Source organism: Loxodonta africana, chromosome 26 (assembly GCF_030014295.1).
Source record: "Loxodonta africana isolate mLoxAfr1 chromosome 26, mLoxAfr1.hap2, whole genome shotgun sequence".
Lineage (NCBI taxonomy): Eukaryota > Metazoa > Chordata > Mammalia > Proboscidea > Elephantidae > Loxodonta > Loxodonta africana.
Genome location: NC_087367.1, coordinates 13,392,936 through 13,415,473, shown reverse-complemented (window position 1 = coordinate 13,415,473; position 22,538 = coordinate 13,392,936). Strand labels below are relative to the sequence as shown.

The 22,538-nt window shown below is 46.1% G+C and overlaps 2 protein-coding genes across 6 annotated transcripts in view; both read left to right on the top strand.

Moving 5' to 3' along the window:
- PPP1R21 (protein phosphatase 1 regulatory subunit 21) overlaps window positions 1–17,189 on the top strand; it is an 85,461-nt gene extending 68,272 nt beyond the window's left edge. For 2 of the 5 annotated variants that reach the window (XM_023557254.2, XM_064277117.1), the window contains 5 exons: window positions 3–35; window positions 1,215–1,331; window positions 3,829–3,927; window positions 5,483–5,620; window positions 8,679–17,189. In XM_023557254.2, the coding sequence (XP_023413022.1) occupies window positions 3–35; window positions 1,215–1,331; window positions 3,829–3,927; window positions 5,483–5,620; window positions 8,679–8,708 (417 nt within the window). In that variant the 3' untranslated portion in view covers window positions 8,709–17,189. The remainder of the gene's footprint in view (window positions 1–2; window positions 36–1,214; window positions 1,332–3,828; window positions 3,928–5,482; window positions 5,621–8,678) is intronic. The other 3 variants (XM_064277119.1, XM_064277121.1, XM_064277120.1) reach the window with 3 other exon arrangements.
- A 4,467-nt stretch (window positions 17,190–21,656) lies between these two features.
- Window positions 21,657–22,538, top strand: part of STON1 (stonin 1) — a 38,098-nt gene continuing 37,216 nt past the window's right edge. The window contains exon 1 of the mRNA XM_064277114.1: window positions 21,657–21,693. The gene's annotated coding sequence lies outside the window, so the exon portion shown is untranslated. The remainder of the gene's footprint in view (window positions 21,694–22,538) is intronic.

Sequence of the window (22,538 nt, the reverse complement as noted above, 5' to 3'; positions counted from 1 at the left end):
AGATTGGAGTTTTGACCAAGATCTCTGACAGTGAGGTAATGTATGCCATCACCACGTTGTTTATTACTGAATATCCAGCAGCGTGTTTGTCGACAAAGTTCTCTGAGAGCCGTCCTTGCCCAGTGGTGTTTTCTGAAAGTTCTGACAAACATAGCGCCAGTGTTTTCCCCTTTACCAATGGATCCCTCTTGCTTTTCTTTCCGGTTCTATTTTAGCTGTCACCAACAGATTATAACCCTGTTTTTGTAATTGCCTCAGTGAATGACTTGGCTTGGCAATTGGACAAGGTGTGGTGTGAGCTTGGCCACCGGCTGGCTGGTGTGCTGTGGGAGGCTGAGGGCCGTGTCAGTCCAGGGGGCAGGCTGGCAAAGCAGGGCTTTTTAGGGCCTTGATGAGTGGTGTGCTCTGTAGCTCTTTCCAGCCCTCGAGTAAGTGAATCCAGGTCAAATATGACTTGTCAGATAGGCTTGCATGTCTTAATTTGGAAATATTCAGTGTAATCTCATAAGTAACCGTTAAAAGAACACTGAGGTCATTCAGCTTACCACTCAGCGTGGCGAGCTGGTAAATTTAGTTCAAGGAGGTTGGTAAATTCTTGGATTTCCTTACTGGCCTTATAATTTAGATAAGCTGGACCTTGTGCATATGTTTTTAAATTAAACTCAGTAGTGCGTCATTGCTGGAGTAACTCATAGAAATAGCAGTCTGGAAAAAGGGCCATGAACATTTCAATATAGAAATAGTGTCAGTTGTTAGTTTGTTTAAGAACATTAGACTGTCTTAAGGTGATTTGGGGGAAAGAAAAAAAAAAAGAATGTTTGGGTTTTAGGAGTTTCAGTAAATGTCCCCTTTTTCTAGTGAGAGGTAGACATACAAGCCAGACGGATGGAGATGTGAAGTCAGAGAAAAGCTGGGGGAAGGGACATGGTCCCAGTGGGCTGCTCCATACTTCCCTTCTGCTCTGTTCTCTGAAGCCATGACTTTACTCTGAAATACTGCATGGGAGAAATTAATTAGGGTGGACGTTTACCTGCCTGTCTGGAGTTATTCAGGGGGTTGGAAAACTAGGATTCCCTGTTACGTTCTTATGTCACATGACAGACGAAAATGTACAAAATGGCTTTTTATTTTTCTGAAATGATGGTTAGTCTTTTTTTCTAGAACTGCTTCAGCTCACTGGCATTCATTCATGTTTGTGTTCTCTCTCTCTCTAGGTTCCGGATGTGGAGTCCCGTGAAGACTTAATTAAAAATCACTACATGGCCAGGATAGGGGAGCTTACATCGCAGCTGCAGGTGGCTGATAGTAAGTCGGTGCATTTCTACGCCGAGGTGAGTGGAGCGCTCCTTAGGTCAGGTGCTCTCTTCCTCACCCACTCAGCGATCAGGCCGCTGTCCCGCCTCCTACTGTTCACCACGAGAGAGAGAGGCCAGTGTCCACGTGTTCACATACATTTGGTTGAGGTTCATATTGGTTGGTCTGTATGCCAGCCAGAAATCCTCATTTCAGTTAATATAGGAGTGATTTGTCATTTCCAAGTGACTGAAAAACGGTTGGGAGATGGATAGGTAGCCTTCCATGTGGTCAGACGTGTTTTGGAGCATTGTTACTACAGAGGACTTGTTTTAGAGAGCTACGCGCAATTCTGGAAACCCTGGCAGTATAGTGGTTAAGTGCTACGGCTGCTGATCAAAAGCTCAGCAGTTCACATCCACCGGCACGCCTCGGAAACTCTATGGGACGGTTCTACTTTGTCCTGTAGGGTCGCCAGGAGTCGGAATCAGCTCAGCGGCAGTGGGTTTGGTTTGGTTTGGCTTATGGGCAGTTTAAAGTCACAGACATTTACAGATCCAGGCATTCTCAGCGTACTCACACTATGCCTGTGTCTAGTTATTTATTTATTTAATGTTTCCCAATTTCCAAATGACAAACGTGGAAATATAAATTCCTGTCAATGGCAAAATGAAAAGTGTAAGGTTTATCAACCTTTAAAAGATATACAGTCTTACTTCTTGTTACAGTCTCATCTTCCCTCACCAAATAATTCATTTTCGTAAGAGAATTAGTAAAACACTGTGCAAGATAAACCAAAAATGCACTTGTTGCCGTTGAGTTGATCCCAACTCATAGTGACCCTATAGGACTGAGTAGTTTCCACAGAGTTGCCCCATAGAGTTTCCAAGGAGTGCCTGGTGGATTCGAACTGCCGACCTTTTGTTTAGCAGCCGTGGCACTTAACCACAGCCCGACCAGGGTTTCCAAATGTGTGAGATAATCACCAAAAATTAAAAGGTGGGGTGGTGGGAGGAGGATAAAGGAACAAAGTACAGATATCAGAGAGTAAGAAACAAATGATAAGACGAAATATGGATGCTGCCCCACATATAAGAATGTCTTTAAGTATCTGCTTTGAAACTTTATATTGAAAGCTCAGTAGTTATGGATGGCAGACAGAGAGTAATAATGTGAAAATGGTTAAAGAAATCTAAAAAGGAAAGACAGCACCCTGTAGTGGGCCCTTTTCTCTACTTTTGTCCTGTACTGCAGAGATGGAGACATTGATAGGAGGTTAGTTGCTGGAAGTGGCGAAGGACTTTGCTGGTCTTTTCTCTTCCTGCCAAAATACACGACCTGCCTAGTTCAGTGCTGCAAACTGATCAATAGCGGCAGAGCTTGCTGGGCGGCAGGAAGGGAGGAAGACAGCAAACTGGGTGACTTGCGGTGGAACTGCTGGAGTGCCGGTCACTTGGCCACACCGTGCAGCAGACAGTCGTTCCCTTGTTGTTTGCTTCCGGCCCGCTTTCTGAGTTAGTGTCCCAGACTTGCCTGCTTATTGTCATCTTCATGTGGACCGTGCCCTGAGTGTCTCCCACCCTCTGACAGGCTCAGTGCTGAGCGCCTGGCGGATGCTTTGTTAGTAGGGGGATGGTTGATTTGGTTGGCCAGACTGTCCTGAAATTCCCTTGTGAGGAATGAAATGAGTATCGAGAGAGGTTTTGAGGCTCTTTGGTTCTGAGAGATTTGTTGATCTTAGCAAATGTCTTCAGCACAATTCTGATGCAAGAATTTTTAAGTTGTCCAAGTTTTTCCTTGTGTGTAAACAGGAAGTGGCGACCCCCTGGACAGCTTTGCTGGAAGGGTCAGTGTGAGCATCTGATGTTGACAGGGCATTTAAATGTGTCTCTGCAGATCCTCTTCGTCTGACTCGGGCCTTCCCAGAAAGCCCAGTGATTCTTCTAATGGCACATCCTCTTTGAATAACAGTGTTCTGGTTAGTCTGGGTTTGGCAGACGCTCCGAAGAAAGCAGCTGCGATCTTTACAGTCGTGCACTCATTGTTTTTTCCATGCAGATAGAGTGTAACCTAGAGCGTAGGACGGTAAAGCTTTTATTCTCCTATAACTTGGTCCCTAACAAGGGACTTAAAACACAGGGAAAGTATAGTCCTAGGGTCCATGGGGCATGGTCAGAAGCCATCAATAACTTCTGAAGTAGCCACTTCCCTTCTCATCCCGCGTGAGTAAAAACGAATCCTGGGTATTAGTAGAAACCTCCTGTGTTCGTTGTACCCACTGGTCGTGGAGCTGGAGCTAGAGCCAGCAGAAAATCACTGATGAGCGTGGGTGATTAGACTGTTTTTCTTTCTTATTAAAATGATGAGGCTGGGGACCACATTTGTGTGTGGTACAATGCCTGCAGGTATTCAGTGGGTTTGTGGAATGAATGAATGGCTTTTGGCTCTTGGGATTGTTTTCAAATAATCTTCCATCAAGTAAAGTTAGTTTTGGAAAGTGCTTCCTGGGTGATGGGACATTTTCTGATTTCACAGTGCCGTGCACTCTCTAAAAGGCTGGCCTTGGCTGAAAAGTCCAAAGAGGCATTGACAGAAGAGATGAAGCTGGCCAGTCAGAACGTCAGCAGGCTTCAGGTGAGTCCCTGAGTGTCACCTGAGCAAGTTCAGTGTGTTTTTTCATTGGAAGGACTTGGCCAGCAAGGCTGGCATTTCCTTTCCAAAGCAGTGGCTCTCAACCTCTGGACATGCTTTTTTCTCACCGCTTCATTTCTGACTCACTGTAAAGTAACAGCTTACTTACATCAGGCACAAAGTGGCTACAGCATTTGTTTCTCTGACGTGATGTTAATTTCTAGGTAGTCAGCGTTTCCTTAAATATACTTGTTTACCCATAATCCATCCTTTCCCTCCTCTTCCCTGCAACCACGTGTCTTGGTGCGCTGTAGGATTGTTCTGCACACATCACTCTCTTCCTTTTGCTTCCTGTTTCATCGAACTAACGTAAACCAAAAGGTGGTTGTTGTTAGTTGCTGTCAAGCCAGTTCCCACTCATGGCCACCCCATCTGTGACCATTTGGAAGCAGATCGCCAGGCCTGTCTTCTGAGGTGCTTCAGGGTAGATTTGAACCACCAGGCTTTCAGCTTGTTAGTCGAGCACTTAATCACTTAAGTCACCCAGGGAATATTCCTCACCATTTTGTTTTTACAACATTGCCTCCAGAAAGCCTCTGTTAGAGAGAAACACGATATTGGGTGTTATGGATTGAATTACATCCCCTTAAAATATGTGTTGCAAATCCTGACCTCTGTGCCTGCGGTTATAATCCCATTTGGGAATGGGTTGTACTTGTTACGTTAATGAGGTACAGGATTTGTGTAGGGTGTGTTTTGAGCCAATCTCAAGCCAGCTAGGAAGCAGAGATAGAGGAAGAGAGATGCCAAGCCACATGAAGATGGCCCAGGAGCAGAAGCTCAGAAGAGACAAGGACCTTCCCCTAGAGCAGATAGAGAAAGCCTTCCCCTAGAGCCAGCAGCCCTGCATTCAGACTCGTAGTCTCCTAAACTATGAGAAAATAAATATGTTTGTTAAAGCCACCCACTTTCTGTTATAGCAGCACTAGGTAACAGACACCGGGCAGAGAAGACACGTTAGCACAGCATTGCCACTTCCTCCGTGTTTCAGATTTAGCTTACAGCATTAGCTACAAGAACAGGACAAGGTTTTAGAGGGCTGAAGAGAGCAGGAGCCATGGGTAGAGAGATGAAGGCTGCTTCTTCCAGAGAGGCGTTGCTGTGCGGGCGGGCCACTGAGGTGTGGGAGGTAGGGTTTTGCAGGAGACAGGCTTCCTCCCCTCACCTGCGGCTCAGGAAAACCTGAGGGATTCTGGAAAGATCATTTAACCCTCTTGTTTTTGTGACAGTTTTATACACGGCATAGAAGTAAACCCTTATATTTTTGTAAAGAAATCCGGAACATTTTGAAGGCTAAGAAAAACTCTCTTCCCTTTTCTTTAACTTTGTTCTCTTATTGGGTCTGTGGCTTGACCTTCACGTCAGTTGATCAGATAGGTCATCTTGATAGGCTTTTCCAGGTTTTTTTTTTACAAATCAAAAAAGTTGTAGAATGGTGTGGATGGTGGGATTTTGATCTTTCTTTCTGTTTTTCTCCCTCTTTTCCTTTGCTGTTTAGGATGAGTTGACAACCACCAAGAGGAGCTATGAGGACCAGTTAAGTATGATGAGCGACCACCTGTGCAGCATGAACGAGACCTTGTCGAAGCAGAGAGAAGAGATCGACACGCTCAAGATGGCCAGCAAGGTATGGCAGGTGAGGCGAGCCAGGGCAGTCTCCTGGAATACAGTATTTAATATGGCCATAGGTCTTGCATTTCTGGAGCAAATGGTTAAGAGATTTAAAGCATTTATAAATGATTTTCCTTAATCTCATTTGTCTTCTTATCTGAAGTAAAATTAAGTCATAAGTGGAGAAGGTCTGCCCTTGAAGGCCCTAAGACCGCGTCTGCTGCTTTAGGGCAGTTTTTGCACTTCTGCTACCGCTGGATTAGGGTTAGGGGGCCTCCCAGGGACCTGAGGGTAGGGACTGCTCTTCTTTTACATCAGAGTCTGAAGTGGTGGTGCTGAAGAGTCATCTTCTTCAGCAAATTCGTGCTCATAAATATCCATGTGACAGAGGAATTTCTTACCCTCTTAAATCCAAACATTTCCTCTGATTTTGTTTCCCAGAAAGCCTCAGCTTGCCCAGGCTGGGACCCGTAGATATCGGGCAGTATTTTTATGTTGAAATGCATAGCCACATACCGTTTCTCTATTGTTATAACATAACGTATATAGTCTTTTGCCATGAAAGCTAAGTCCGGGGGCCAGGGGTGTGGTGTGTGCGTCATCTCAGATGCTGAGCACATTTTGGTAACTCAGGCAACGCTGTACACCATCAGCTGGGGTTCACTGTCTCCAGCCTGTGCTCTTGGGGATCTGCTGCTGTCATTTATTGATTCAGCGGGTGTTTATTGAGTTCCTGCCGTTAGCATCTGCTGGTGGTGGTGCGGGGCAGCGTACTGCACAGTCAGGATCTTCTTGGAAAACACGTCTTGTTACTGCATTGGAATCTGCTGTCTACAGTTTTGTTTCTCAGAGTAGTTTCATGATATCGATTGGCCTCTAGCTACTTTGGAAGGTGTCTCCGGTGCTTCGCTAGGACACCTCTGTGATGTCTGTAGCCAGCTAATGTGGTTCTCATTATGGTTCTTTAGTTACTTGTGCTTTGGGAAACTTGAGCTCGAGGAACGCCTTTTTAAAACTCTTTTGGCCTCTTGATATTCCAGCAGGGGAACAGCGGACTCACAGGTTGTATGCCTAGTAATGGGAGGAAGCACCCGTATTGAAAAGGTCGTGTTTTGGTTTTTCCTCATGGTATATCTAATTTATTTTAGTGGTTGTATGAGAAAGCCCGTTTTAACATCTAACGTTTGAAAGAAGTAGCAATGATTCTTTTTTTTCTCATTAATCTTTTTTATTTTTACTGAACATTAGATGAAGGTTTACAGAACGAACTAGTTTCTCATTAAACAGTTAGTACATATATTATTTTATGACATTGGTTAACCACCCCACGACATGTCAACACGCTCCCTTCTCAGCCTTAGGTTCCCTATTACCAGTGTTCCTGTCCCCTCCTCCTTTCTAGTCCTTGCCCCAGGGCTGGTGTGCCCCTATAGTCTTGTTTTATGGGCCTGTCCAGTCTTTGGCTGAAAGGGTGTCTGGGGCCGTATTCTCAGGGCTTTTCCAGTCTCTGTCAGGCCAGCAAGTCTCGTCTTCCTTTGTGAGTTAGAATTTTGTTCTACATTTTTCTCTAGCTCTGTCCAAGACCCTCTATTGTGATCCCTATGAGAGCAGTCAGTGGTGGTAGCCGGGCACCATCTAATTGTACTGGACTCAGTCTGGGGGAGGCCATGGTAGATGTGGTCCATTAGTCCTTTGGACTAATCTTTCCCTTGTATCTTTAGTTCTCTTCATTCTTCCTTGTTCCCGAAGGGGTGAGACCAGTGGAGTATCCTAGATGGCCGCTCACAGACTTTTAAGACCCCAGACGAGAAGTAGCGATGATTCTAGGGAAACTTTTCAGTCTCCATACTGGCAAAAGGCATTTAGTTTTGAATTGAGAAAGGCCAATGTTGAGTAGGAGCCCTGGTGGTGCAGTGGTTAAATCACTTAGCTGTTAACCAGAAGGTTGGCAGTTTAAGCCCACCAGCTGCTCCACGGGAGAAAGATGTGGCAGTCTGCTTCCATAAAGATTACAACCTTGGGAACCCTATGGGGCAGTTCTACTTTGCCCTAAAGAGTCGCTGTGAGTTGAAATCAACTTGACGGCAGTGGGTTTGGTTTCTGGTTTTAATGTTGAGCACGGCAAGGTTCATTGTCCTGAAGGTAATTGGATTACAGGTACTTCAGAAGTTAGGAAATTTTCAGGCCTTCTTAGAGCTTTTTAAACTATTCCTCAGAACACCTGTCATTGTATCATTAATCTTCCTTTGATCCCTGTATTTTGCTTCTTTTGTTTCCCCCATTTATTAGCAATTTAGGTTGTACAAGCACCCTGCTATAGCTGAAGTGACATCGTTGCGGGTGGATACTGAGTAAACATCCTCAACCATTTGTTTGCCATTATCTTGCTTCTTGTGTTTGTTTTGCAAGCATTTCCCACTTACATGAAGAAAATGTATTCGTACTTAAAAGTTAAGTGGAGAAATTTAATTAAACTGTTTTCCTCAGAAGTGAGCTTCTCCAGAAAGGAGAAGAGTTAACGCAAAACTGGAAAGTCCAAATCTGCATATGTGAGGGAGTTGGGCAGAAGTTGATACGGCCCCTCTAACTTGCTCTCAACCAGGATCTAAGCTTACTTTTGACAGATAATCAGTGCCATTTGGGTATTAGTTGGCACACCTTCAAAATTAGTACTTCTTAAGGCCTGTAAGAGGTGTCTATTTAAACAACAAAGAAACATGTTTGGGCTGAAATTTTCTGTTCAGCCTTATGAAGTCTTAAGCTGCCTTGTCTTTTGAACAAAATGAATATTTGAGGTTTCGATAAAGCTAAGACAGTAGCTTCCTTTTCTTTCTTTATCGCCTACCCTCAGCCCCCGGGGGGACAGGGTCCATGGAAGTAGGACGTGGGGAGAGGTAAAAGCCACAAACTGCTCTGTGATAATGGAATACAGGTCAGCCATGCAAGTTCGGCAGCTCTTCTCCCTCCTGGAAGCTAAACTGTTCCAAAATGAAGTATGATTTCTGGGCAGCTTGGTTTATAAATGATGAGAACCGTTTTTCTGGAAGTTTGCGTTCTTATTGTTGCCATTTTTCTTTGCACAGGGAAATTCTAAAAAGAACAAGAGCCGGTAGTTTACAAATGGCTGGTTGGTGACTGTTCTTTCCAGAGCCGCTGCTGTCTGTGCCCACAGCCACGGGACCGACTCCACGTCCACGCTGGGCTCCGCGGTCAAGAAGCCGAAGTGTGGCTGGACCTATACGCTAGTCAGTGTTGTACCTGGCTTTGAAACACTTAAAATGTATTTGTAACTAGTGAGGCAAATGTAGAATTTTACGTTAACAGTAAAGTGGAAAACAGCACACATACCCTGGATATTATAGGTTTCTTTAAGCTGTTTTTACTGTGCAATTTTTAAAATTAGGTTTTCATTTCAGTATGTAACAACAACAAATATTTTCTATATTTTCAAAACTCAGTTATATGGGAATTGATTTAGTATGTATGGAATTGATAAATGTTTCTGGATAAAGGGTTGCATTGTTAAATTGTCATTACCTCTTGCTATAATTGAAAGCAGTCTCCAGATTCCTTTTGAAGACTTCCTCATTCTCTCTTTCTCTTTCTCGGAGAGGAAGAGAGTGGGTCTTGCAAATTTCAGATCTTGTGCATTTATTATTATCATTGTCTTCAGCTCTTCTGTCACCCTGTGTTAGAATAATAGCTTAAGGAAATGGATGTCAATAAATTCATACTTATATCAAACTTTCAGTCTCTCTATGAAAATTTGATAAAGGAAACTGAAAGCCATTAAAGGCAGATTTACAAAATCTACAAGGATCCCAAATCCCAGTTGACTTAGATGTAATCTTTCTAATTCCCCAAATTGGAACAGTTGTACAGTCAATCCTTTATTAAGGCTCTCAAGTTTTGCCTGGACAGCTACTTGTAACCACACTTCAAGCAAGGACCCTCGGTCCTTCAGCCTCCCCTTGGTTCATCTCATATATTATGTATCTCAGGAGTGTCTCTCCTAGCATCTCCACTCCCAAAACCCTAAATATATTACTCCTTTTCTGAGTGGCTTGCACAGGCCTGCTTAACCTGGATGGTCAAGTCCCCAGATTAGTCGAGGTGTTCCTGAAACCGCTTCCTCTCCCTCCCTGCCTGCAGCTCCACCTCCCTTGAGCTTCTCCTTGAGGCACTTGCCAGTCACCTTCCAAAACACTTTATTCTGGTTCCCTGAGAGCCCTCATTGGCTCTGTGCTCAGCACAAGTGCCAACTCCTTGGCCTCTGCCCAAGCCCTCAGCTGCCAGTATAGAGAGGCTCTGGTTGCCCAGAGTCCTCACAGCAGAGAAAGGTCTGGATCCTGCCTTGGAGATCGCTGGGTTGTCAGTTCAGCCCCACATTTCCCAGCCCTTCAAGTCCCCAGCCCTCTTGTCCTTTCTGTTTTCCATCCCCTGCCCATTTCCAGTTTTCTGTCACCTGAACCAGCTGTTTTTACTACCCTGGTGCACAGGCCCCTGAGCACTCTTACGGAAATGTCATGTAGCCATGCCACCCAGCTCTGTTGCAAACCTAGGGTTTCCAGCCCTATAGGCCTTCGGTGTTCCGTGACGGTCCTTTTGGTATTTCTAATCCATTTCTGTTCAAGTTTCAATACTGGCTACACGGCTTCTGTCCTCAAGCCCTGCCTGCCTCATTCAGGATCTACACATCAAAATCAGAGCCTGGCACAGTGAGTATCCTTTGACCTCCACACCTGCACACACATTCACCTGTCGTTATTGCTTTCCTGCTTCAGGGGATGAGGGGTCCCTGCTACCCGCAAAGCTAACCTATCTTCCCATGCTTGATGCTACTCCTTTTCTAGGGCTTGACTCTTTTATATCTTCAATTTCTTGTTGTGCTGACTCCTTTCCCCCAGTTTACAAACAGATTGAACTTATCTCTAACTTTTATAATACCTTCCTTCAGCCCCAGTTTAGAGTACTGACTTTGAAGCCATACTCCCTGGGTTTGAATCCCTAGCCTCACAAATGAGTTACTTAGCATTTCTGTGCATTGGTTGCCTTCTCTGTAAAATGAGGATAATAATAGCACCTATTGCCTAGGAATTAATATTGTAAATTGCCTAGAAGAGTACCTGGTATAAATGCCGAGGCCCTGGGGTAGGAGTATACACACCTGAAATCCAGGAGCAGCAAGGAGGCCAGCACAGTTGGAGTGGGGTGACCGGGGTGAGGGCAGCAGGAGATGAGGTTGGCGAGGTAACCATGGGCCAAATAACAGTGTCATGTAGGTCTGTGGTAGACTTTGGCTTCGCCTTTCTGAGAGTTAATGGGAAGCCTGTGGAGGGTTGGGGACAGAGGGCTGACTTATATTTCAAGAGAATTGTTGGCTGCTCTGCTGGGAATGGATTGTAGCGAAGCAAGGGTGGAAGCGGAGAGATTGGTTAGGAGACTACTGCAGTAATCCAGGTGAGAGATGATAGTGCCTGGGGCCATGGTGGTACCAGTGGGAGTTGTGCAAAGTCAGGTTCTGGGTCTATTTTGAAGGTAGAATTGATCAGGTTTGCTGACAGATTTAAAATTGTAGCTCTTTCCCCCTATATTCCTCTTCCCTGCTATATTTTACTCCTTAGTACTTAAAATGTGATGTACTATTGTTGTTAGGTGCCATTGAGTTGTTTCCAACTCGTAGCGACCCTGTGTACAACAGAACAAAACACTGCCTGGTCTGTGCCATCCTCACAGTCATTGCTGTGTTTGAGCTCATTGTTGCAGCCACTGTGTCAATCCATCTCATTGGGAGTCTTCCTGTTTTTCACTGTCTGTCTACTTTACCAAGCATGATGTCCTTCTCCAGAGACTAGTCCTGCCTGATAATATGTCCAAAGTACATGAGACTAAATCTCACCATCATTGCTCCTGAGGAGAATTTTTCCCAGACACATTTGTTCATTCTTCTGGTAGTTCATGGTATCGTCCATATTCTGTATTCTTCACCAACACCATAATTCAAAGGAATCAATTCTTCTTCCATCTTCTTTATTCATTATCCAGCTTTTGCATGCATGTGAGGCAATTGAAAATGCCATAGCTTGGGTCAGGTGCCCCTTAGTCCTTAAAGTGACATCTTTGCTTTTTTAACACTTTAAAGAGGTCGTTTGTAGCAGATTTGCCCAATGCAATATGTTGTTTGATTTCTTGACTGCTGCTTCCATGGGTGTTGATAGTGGGTCCAAATAAAATAAAATCCTTGATAACTTCAATTTTTTCTCCGTGTATTGTGATGTTGGTTATTGGTCCAGTTGTGAGGATTTTTGTTTTCTTTATGTTGGGGTGTAATCCATACTATGTATTTTGCTTATTTTTCTTGTTTATTGCCTGTCTCCACCTGTAGAAGATAAAGCTCCATGAAGGCAAGATTTTTGTGTGACTTGTTCACTATGGTATCTCCTTGCCAGAACACTCCCTGGCACAGGGCAGGCATTTAGTTGAATGTTTGTGAGATGAATGTTGATTGGACGGGATGTGAGTGTGAGGGAAAGAGAGAAGTCAAAGACCAAGATTTTGGCCTGAACAAACTTGCCTGAAAGAGGAAAGGCTGAGGGAGGGGCAACTAGCCTCCATCTAGTTGTAACCTAAGCCAGAGACCTGGGAACCTTCTTGTTGGATTCTTCCTCACCTCACACATTTCAGTGGTCATTTTGTATTATTGGATCTTCCTATCTTTGTAATGTCTCTCAATTCCAGCCTCTCCTTACTCAATACCTTAAATTGCTCCTTCACTGTCCATTTTCTGGACCACTCATCTTTCTTTACTTCAGCCTCCTACCTCTTCTACCAGACCATCTTTCTAAAACATATCTCTGAATAGCCATTTTCCTGAATGAAAGCCTTCAAGACGGCTCCTCATTGTGTCATTTCGTGAATGTATCGCAGGCTTTCACACCTCTATACCTTGGGTTCTGCTATTCTTTCTGGCAGTGATGCCCTTCCCTACCTTTTCCACCTACCTCCAGATTCCTGCACATCCCCAGACCAGCTCAGATCTCCCCTCTGTGAAGAGCCTTCACTGACACCTTCCTGGCCTGCACTGCTGACTTTAGCATTCTGCAGCCCTCCACTCTAGATACCCTCGCTGATGCCACCCAGCAGCTGTGAGCCGCCAGAGCTCCCAGACCAGCCACCCAGTGCCTTGCGTGATGTCTGGCCCCACAACGCTCAGGACTGTTGGTCGCTCTGTAAGGTGTCAGCGTATCTGTGAGGCTCCTGGAGCTGAGGGACAGGGCAAGATATTAGAGGGTACAGCTGGGTCCATGGCAAAACTGTGCCTTTCTGAATTAATGGCAGAGATTCCTGCTTTCTTTGTGGGGTCACTTCCCAAGGCATATAATAACCACCATTTATTATTTATTAGCCACTTACCATAAGTCAAGCGTAGTTAAGATTTGACACATATTATTTCACTTAATCTTGCAGCAACTGTTGTCTCATAGATACTATTACTGTCCCCATTTTACAGATGAAGCTCAGTTTTGTATCTGAGATTTAAAGGGCCTAAGCAGCTTGTCCGTGGTCACACAGCTAGTACACCCTGGAGTCGGGATTCAAATCCAGACTCGTCTGATGCCAGAGCCAGGATTATTCATTCACTACTACAGTCCTGGCTCTTTGAAACTGGGGGCTCTCAGCGAGCCTCCTACAGGAACTATACGTTTGGAGAATGAAGCTAAATCTCTCAGTAACAGAAGTACCGTGCTCAGCTTTCCCCTGTCTTCAGGAAGTACCTCTTATTCCTTCTTTCAGTTAGCTTTCAGTTAGCTTCTTGGGCTAGTTGCAGCCTGGGCACAGTGTTCAGGTCCCACCCAGAAATGGGCGGCACAAATGCTTTGCACTCAATTACCAACCTAAAGGTTGGCAGTTCAAAGTCACCCAGTGGCACCATGGAAAAAAGGCCTGGTGATCTGCTTTTGTAAATATCACACCCAAGAAAACCCAACGGAGCAGTTCTAATCTGTAATGCGTGGGTTTGCAGTGAGTCGAAATCGCCTTGATGGCACTGGGTCTGGTTTGACACAGTCTTTGCCTTTGACGTGATATTTTTCTTCTCCGTCCCTTTATTTACTTACATGGGCAGCCCCCGGATTACAAACGAGATCCGTTCCTAAGTGTGTCTGTAAGTCGAATTTATAGGTAAGTCAGATCAGGTGCGTACAGTTCTCTCTTGGCCTTTAGTGCAGGAACAGGCTCGAATCCTTTTCAGCGTTTTAAAATCTGCGTGTGCAGCGAGCGAAGGTGACTTTGATGCGTTTGTTGTGAGCAGGGGTTGATTCAGTCATTTCAAAGTGAGGGCGAATTTACACAACATTAAAGGGCAAGTGGCAGTTGTCCTTTACTTTGGACGTGCATAGCCTGGGACCTCCTGTGCCCTGTCACACAGACCTTCCTAAGGCCCAGCCCCCACGTTTAGTATCCGTATTTATGCTGTGAGGCTGCTCTTTCCTTCTAGTCCTTTTTCTGCTCAGACTGTGTTGTTACTATTTTATGATGGGGATTTTCTAACTCCAAAGTAGAGAGACTGGTATGAACCCCTATGTCCTTACCGCTCAGTATGAACGTTTAATCGGTTTTCTCTTTTTTCTGACACTGTTTTGTTTTTTTTCTTGGAGAATTTCAAGGCACATCCCAGACATTGAGTCATTTCACCTGTAAATACTTCAGCTCTGTATACCTTTGCCAAGCTGGTGAGCACTGACTTCTAAACATGTCTTACCCATTTCATCATTCATTCAGCAAGTGTGTGGTGAGAGTGCCTTGTGCCCAGTGCTGCGGAGACTGTGATGAGCCACACCGACATGCTGGCTGCCCTTGACAGCTCCAGCCTCAGCGAGGCCAAGAGGCGACCCCATAAATGCATAGGTACAAGCTGCCATTTATTGTCCATCCTGCCCTGGGACTGCCTCAGGGCGGCAAGCAAAGGATATTGAGCAGGGGCTGTCATTTTTTTATTATTACATGCCTGTATTTTTATTGACGTCATTAACGTAGTTTGAGTCAAACTGTTCTAAAAGACTTTTTGCAAAGAAAAAACAAGACAAAAAACAGGTCCTTGATCTTCTCCTCCATTCCAGGCTCCCCAGGGACAATCCCTTTCTTTCACTTTTTGGTATCTCTTTCTGTATTTTCAAATAGCATGCTGGTTTTGCTTTTCTTGTTATTGACTGCCTTCACACTTGGGAGATGAGGGTCTGCCTGTTTCAGCCGCCTCCCACTCCCCACCACTCTCTGCCCCCTGAACTTCCTCTCTCTCTTTTCCTGTCTTCTTTTCGGAATAACTAAGTCAACACTGCGATTAGGCCAGTATTCAATGTATGCCCTATTTTCAGTACTCAAATGCAATTGATAGCTGAGCCATGTAATATACCATGGTTCCTTTTCCTTTCCTGTACAACTCTGTCTTGCCTGGAGTTAATCCTTTTTTTACTTCGGTTTGTTTTAATGGACTGTGTGTCCTATGGTTTACCAGTTGCCATCGGGTCAGCTCCGACTCACAACACCCCATGTGTGTCAGAATGGAATTAGGTGCCATAGGATTTTCAGTGGCTGACTTTTCAGAAGTAGATTGCCAGGCCTTTCTTCCAGAGTACCTCTGGGTGGACTCTAAGCTTTAAATGTTTTGGTTAACAGCCTAACGCGTTAACTGTTTGCATCACCCAGGGACTCCTGTTCTGTGATGCATATCACTAATTTCTTTTTGAATTCTTCCCCAGTTATGTAATTCTCAAGTGTGCCAAATTCAACGGGGTGGTCACCAACTTTATATTTTTCAAGAAATGCCTCCTGGAGCCCTCTGACCTGCTCCAGGCTGTTCTGGTTGATCTTCAGGATGACAGTAAAGCTGTCATTTTGGAATCTTCCTTCCCATCATCCAGAAATCAAGTCTCTCCTACTGTTAACCCCTCCAACTCTGAACACCCTTCCAGTGCCTGCCCTCTCCGTCTACTTGCTTCTGCAGCCACCTCTCAAAAGAGTTGTCTATTCTGTCTCAGCCTCATGTGGATGGGAACTGAAACATGAGAGGCAATTCTCTGTCTAGGAACGGGCTAGGGCCCCAGAGAATTGATTGAAGTCCATAGAGAGGCAGAAGACTTAATTAATCATGCCTTGCTTCCTGGAGAAGATGGAGTTTTCTGATCTTATTAAATAGCATTTACTACTTTTTCCTGATTATATACTACCTGCTCGTTGTTAAAAATTTGAAAAATGATGAAAAGTATCAAGAACACACATCTCTTTGTGGAGATTCAACTATTAGCATTTTTTGCACATGTAATATAAAAGGAGCCCTGGTGGTGAAATGGTTAAGTACTCGGCTGCCAACCTAAAGGTTGGTGGTTGGAACCTGTCAGTGGCTACGTGGGAGAAAAGACCCAGTGATCTGCTCCTGTAAAGATTACAGCCTTGGCAAACCTATGGGGCAGTTCTACTCTGTCCTATAGAGTCACTGTGAGTTGGAATCAACTTGACAGTACACGACAACACAACATGTAATATATATATTTTTAAAATCAAAATTGGAGTATATTATACATAAGAAATCCCAAATGAGAAAAGGCTCTTTAACAGGAAGAGAGAAGTTAGATCCCCTGGCGGTACAACTCCAGGGGGCACTGTTCACACTGTGTTCTACAGCATAGCCCAGTAGTCCTGGGTGAAGGATAAGACCCTCCAGGTGCAGTTTGAGACACTAATAGCGTGCGTATTGTCATATTTTTAAACTCCACCCCCACCTGCCCTGTTATGGATTGAATTGTGTCCCCCCAAAATATATGTCAACTTGGTTAGGCCATAATTCCCGGTATTGTGTGATTGTCATCTGATGTGATTTTTCTATGTGCTGTAAATCCTTCCTCTATGAGGTTAATGAGGTGAGATTAGCGGCAGTTATGTTAATGAGGCAGGACTCAATCTACAAGACTAGGTTGAGTCTTAAATGAGTCTCTTTGGAGACACAAAAGAGGGAAGCAAGCAGAGAGACGGTACCTCATATCACCCAGAAAGCAGTGCCAGGAGCAGAGCTTTTTCTTTGGACCTGGGGTCCCTGTGGTGAGAAGCTCCTTGACCAGGGAAGATTGATGACAAGGACCTTCCCCCAGAGCTGACAAAGACAGCCTTCCCCTGGAGCTGGTACCTCTAGTCTCCTAGACTGTGAGAGAATAAACTTCTCTTTGTTAAAGCCAACCACTTGTGGTATTTCTCTTATACCAGCACTAGATAACTAAGACAGGTCCCAACATGCAATACTGACTTCTCAAAGCTAAAGAAAACTGGATTCTCCATTGCATTGTTATGAAAGCAACTGCTTTGGTTAAAGCTAACATGGTTTTTAACAACATGACTAGTTTCCAAGTTCATTATCCATTAAAAAAAAAACCACCTTAGCTGCACCATTTCCAAACAACAGTGTGAGAAAAAATAAACTTAAGAAAGTCACCAAAGAAGCTGGAGCAAAGGCTCTCCAAATGATTATGAATTGAAACCTTACAGCAAAAAAAAAAAAACCCAGACACAGAAATAGGCAATTTATAGTTTTGTTTTATGCAGCATTCACCCTGGAAGCAGTTCCCAGGTCTTTAAAAGTCTTCAAACTCCTCTCTAACTTTAACATACGAAGATGGTAACATAGTTGGTTGATGACGGCTAAGAAAACATCTGGCAGAGCCACCCTACAAGGAATAGTTTGTTCTATGATAGAAGAGGAAGCTTCTGTTCTCGGCTAACAGCCATGTCCTCAGACACCAAGGGAATAAACGGAAAGCTCATCACTAAGCCTGTTGCCTCGTCTCCTTAAATTTTTAAGCAGTTTAGTAATTAGCTCCAAATTAGGAAATTAACTGGCAGTCAAAGCGTTAGAGTAGGAAAACATCACAGCTCTTGCAAACCTCTGAAAGAAAAGATTGGAGAGGATTAGAAGAACAGCTTTCATAAGGGGAGGTTTAGAAGAATTGACTCCTACATGGAAATAATGCTGGGGGCATGCCTACCTTGCCTGTGTCAAACCAAACTAAACCAAACCCGTTGCCATCGAGTTGATTCCAACTCATAGCTTGCCTGTGTAGGGACTTGAAAAAGCACCTGCCCACTGAGAACCTTTGTATTTGTCGTACCAAGGTCTTTCACGATCTCTGAGCTCAAGCCCAGTGCTCGCGCAACATCAGGGAGCAGCGGCATAGAGTGATGACACCCCATAGGTCCAAGAGTAGAAGCAACACAGTTCCTTAACTGACAACAAAATATCGCTCGTGGCTTGCTCGGATGCTGAAGAAAATCCTCCCTGACTGTGGCTTTCCTGTATTTCTTTAGGACATGTTTCCTGTTGTACTAAGCTGTCACCGTACCTCTTGGGGTCGTTTTCATGTATGCCATCTCCACGAATGGCTACAGATGCTGTGAGGCAGGAACCCCACAGTGCCTAGCAGAATGTCTTGTACATAGTAGGCATCCAGTAAGTGCTAATTGGATACAATTTTGGGAGCGGGCTAAGGCCTGGCCAACATCCAGTGTGTATTAAAGTCACACTTGAGAGCGTCCTATCCCTGGGACATAGGACAGCCCATCTTAGGCCATTCTGACCTGATTAAGTGGGCATCTTCCTAGATATCAATGATTTCACTTGGCATTCTCAGTAAAGATGTGGGCTTTTGATTTATCTCTGGAAATTCCCCTCCAAAGAGCATTCGGGTTTCCTCATGGAGAAAGTCATATATCAACGGTATATCATTCAAACGTCAGCTCAGAATGCATCAGGCACCCAAAATGGTGATTTTTCCTGCCCGTTTTATTTTTATTGTGTTGAAGCTATCCATTTGGTAATAATTTTTTTTTTAAATACAGTTTTCCAAAAACACCCTTACTCTTATCTTCGGTGAGAAGGAATTAATCATTCCAAGTTCTTGGAGAGGAATGTTCCCATCAAGTATTCAGGGCTAAGCTTGTCCCTGAAGTCCTTACTTTCCCCCAACAAGTCACCTTTCAGATAGGGCATTTCTGCAAGCTGGTTTGAATTTATATTAATTGATTCTGACAGCTTCAGCTGACACGAGTTTTGAGGATTTTTTCCAAGTTAACCTACTAGGTCACATCTACAGTCGCTTTGGGACCCCTTGTTAAACAATGGGGCAACATAAAGCTCTGATTTCTGTGAAAAGGCTGCTAGGAAAGAGAAACCTATTCATAAAAAGGAGAATGACATAGTCAGAGAGAGGGTCTACTCGTTGTAGAGCAAGGAAAAGAACAGGAACTGGAGTAAAATGAGGTCACAGCTGGCGATGAACGGCTGTGGTGGCTTAGCTAGTGAGGCCAGGCTGAGCTATTTACCACCAGATTTTGATACGAAGGGACATTGCTGGAAAGGGTCCTTTGGTAATATGTGACAAAATTACAAGAAATAAACCTGTGTTCATGAAAGTGGCAACCTTTGGGGTAAAGGTGAGTCACGCAGAAGAGGGAGGGCCTGTCCCTTGCAAAAGATAAATGTTTTTCGACCAATTGTATCTGGCCTTTAGACAATTATGGACCTATTTGTTTAGGGTCGCTTTGAGTCGGAATCAACTCGAGGGCAATGGGTTTTTTGGTTTTTGCTTTACAGATGTTTGCAGAGTTTCCCCAAAAAAGTTCTTTCACCAGGTGGGCCACCTACTAATCAAAGCCATGCTGTTTATTTCAAAGATGACAAAATGAGAATGTGCACTCAGACCTCTCTTTAAATGCAGTCATAATTGCTATCTGTCAAGCTCGTGGTTGTTTTCTGCATGAGTCCTATCTCCAGTTGTTAACAGTGGCATTTTCTGGGATAGGCCGGGCCTCCTGAAGGCCCACTGGTGAAGGTGAACTGGACACAGGGCACAGGAGGTTAACTGTGGTGCTTCAGCCAGGATGCCTGGGTGAAGGCCTAGGGACAACAAGTTTTTTTCTTTCCTTCCTCTGCCTCCCTCCTTCTTTACTAGAAGGCTGGCTCGGGGCCTAGTACCTCTCTGGTTCCATGGAACAGTCTCTGAAAAGTTATTAACCAACCAGCCAACCAGTTGGTTTCCTGTTCTCTAGGGTCCCATTTGTCCTTCCTCAACCCTTGACCATCATCACCCAGAGGGCAGCTAGAGGAAATGATTCGGGAAGTGGGAGGACCCAGTACCTTTTTGTGCTTGTTTAGGGTGTCTTAAGCATAAGCACAATTAGAAGTTCTGAGAGACAGACATACCCTCCATGTCAGTTTCCTCCCTCCTAGCCTTCACCAAAAACCAAACCCACTGCAGTTGAGTCCAGTCCGACTCATAGCCACCTTATAGGACAGAGTAGAGCTGCCCCATAGGGTTTCCAAGGAGCGCCTGGTGCATTTGAACTGCTGACCTTTTGGATAGCAGCCATAGCTCTTAACCACTATGCCACCAAGGTTTCAGGACAGGCTTCTGATCCCGTTGGTTGAAAGGGGCACTAACTGCCTTTCCCATTTCAAAAACAAGACGATATCTGAAAGAGCATCTAAAAAGAGAATCACATTGCTATGCAAAGACAACTACTTGTTCAATTCAGAACTCCCTGTTTTTTTTCCCTTTCCACCACCTGGGAGTTCCACTGCAAGCCGAGAAGCTCACCCTGGTCTCCTAAGTCCTCTACCTGGACCCAGCCCTCCTATCCCAGGCAGTCGATCTTGCAGACTGCTCAACCAATCCTCCTCATTCGTCACTCTGAGTCCTTAAAGATTTACTGAGTGCTGGGGATACAAAGCTGAATAGGACGCCACTGCATCAAAATGGAGCCCTAGTGGCGCAGTGGTTAGGAACTCAGCTGCCAACGAAGAGGTTGGCAGTCCAGATCCACCAGCCACTCCTTGGAAACCCTATGGGGCAGTTCTACTCTGTCCTATAGGGTCGCTGTGAGTCAGAATCGACTCCACAGCAACAGGTATTGGTTTGCATCAGTGCCTTATTTTCTGTTTCATGCCCTGTAGCCCAGCTCTGCCTCCTGATTTCCCACCTCCCCTAACACAAGCCTTGCAGTCTTGCCAGCTTCCAAAACACGAAGCCCCTGGGCCTCTTCTCTTCCCTCTGAGGCCCATTCAAACCCAGCTCCAGTCTCCCATCCTAGGTTGGGTGGTGGGGGGGAGGGGGGCGATAAAGGGCATGCCCCACTGCCTGGGTTCACCCGGACTCCCTCCCAGGGAGGCAGCCCCACTTAAGGAAGAGGCTGAGCCGCCAAGTGACCTGCCCAGAGCCACTTGTTACCAGGTGATGGAGTGGGGGCTAGAAGCCAGCAGGTCTAACCTCTCTTCTGCAAACAAGAGACATCTCTTGCCTGGACCTTCCACACAGCTTGGCCCTCCCTGAGCCATCCTGTGCCCTCCTCCTCCTGAGCACTGACATGCCCGGTAAGGCAGGGCTCCATCTTTGTCTTTCATCTTTTCCTGAGTCCAGGGCTGGTCCTGCCTGCAGGGAAAAAAAATAGGCACTCAGCTTCAAAAAGAATTCTTCCCTCTTCCTCATCACAAGGGTCTCAGAGTCCTACCGACTCAAGGGCACACAACAACGACAATCACAATCACGAGAGGAAAATATGCTCAATGAAGCAACTAGGCAACCACCACCCCAAAATTCCAGAGATGGGGACGGAGTTCCAAGGTGTGTAGGGTGCCGGTTCAGACCTGCCGACGGTCGGAGCCACTTGCTTTGGGGGGGATTCTAAACGCACCTCATATGCCCCCAACAAACACTTTTACAGGAGGGAGCACCCCCCACCCTTTGTGGAGGTTGGAGGGAAGAGAATGGGGGATCAACAAACCTTGGGGGATCCAGGGTTAGGAAAGGAGTGAGGAGGGCAGAGCAGTGGCAGGAGGAGTCCCCTTCCCCTCAACTCGGTCGGCCCGGGCCCTCCTCTCCCCCTCCCTCTTCCCTCCCCTCCCCCTCTCCCTTCCCTCTCCCCTCCCCTCCCCCTCTCCCTTCCCTCTCCCCCCTCCCTCCCCCTCCCCCCTTCCTCCGCCTCCGGCCCCGCCTCCTCCTCCTGCTCCTCCTGGTGTGGATGGCGCCTGCCAGAGCCGGAGCCCAAGCCGCGCTGCCCGTGAGTGACCAGTCCCAGGGGACAGGGACGGGGAAGCCTGGGGAGCCCCCTCTGCGGGCTGTAACCCCCAGTTCTCTGGGAAAGCTGGCGGGTGGGGAGCGGGGCGCCCCCGGGGCTCGGGCACGTCGGGGCTTGCTCGCTCGGCGCCCCTACGCGGTGACCCCCATCTCCCGTCCTCGCCCTCGCTGCCCCGAGGGGCTCCAGAGCCGCAGGAGTCCCTGATTGGGGGGCTCCTCCGCACCTCTGCTCCGCGGCAGCGGCTGTGACCCGGGACGCTCGGAAGAGAAAGAAAACTCAAACAGGAAAGAAAAGAACGTAGAATCAGCCCCGAGGACGGGGCCGGGGGCGCTTACAAAGCCGCGCGCGGTCCTGCACCCTCCCGGCCGGGCCACCAACCTCAGTCCTCCGTCCCCCCTTGGGAGCTCTGGGCCCCCCACCCCCGGGACTCAGTTTTCCTCTTCCGGCTCCTGTGCTTCGCCCTTTCTCCGGGAGGCTGTGTCCCCCAGGCCCCGGGCCCAGCAGGCATCCCCAGCCCGGGGTCCACTCCTGCCGTCGAGGGCGCTGAACGAGCCAGGCCAAAGGTCCGCAGCCGCAGGGGCCTCCACACCCGCCCAGGCGTTCCCTACAGAAATCACACCCACTGGGACCTGGTGTTGGGTCCCCTGTACCCAGAAGCTACCTTCTTGGGTCCAAAAGTAAAGTCTCTTCCTTCTAAGGATTTTGCATTTAAAAGTGTCACTGTAGATCTGACTGTTTTTTAACCTCTCCAATTGTGTTTTTTCCACTAATGAATAATGACGCTTGTGTGGTTAGCCTTTCTAAAATTCCAAAAGAAGGCAACAGGG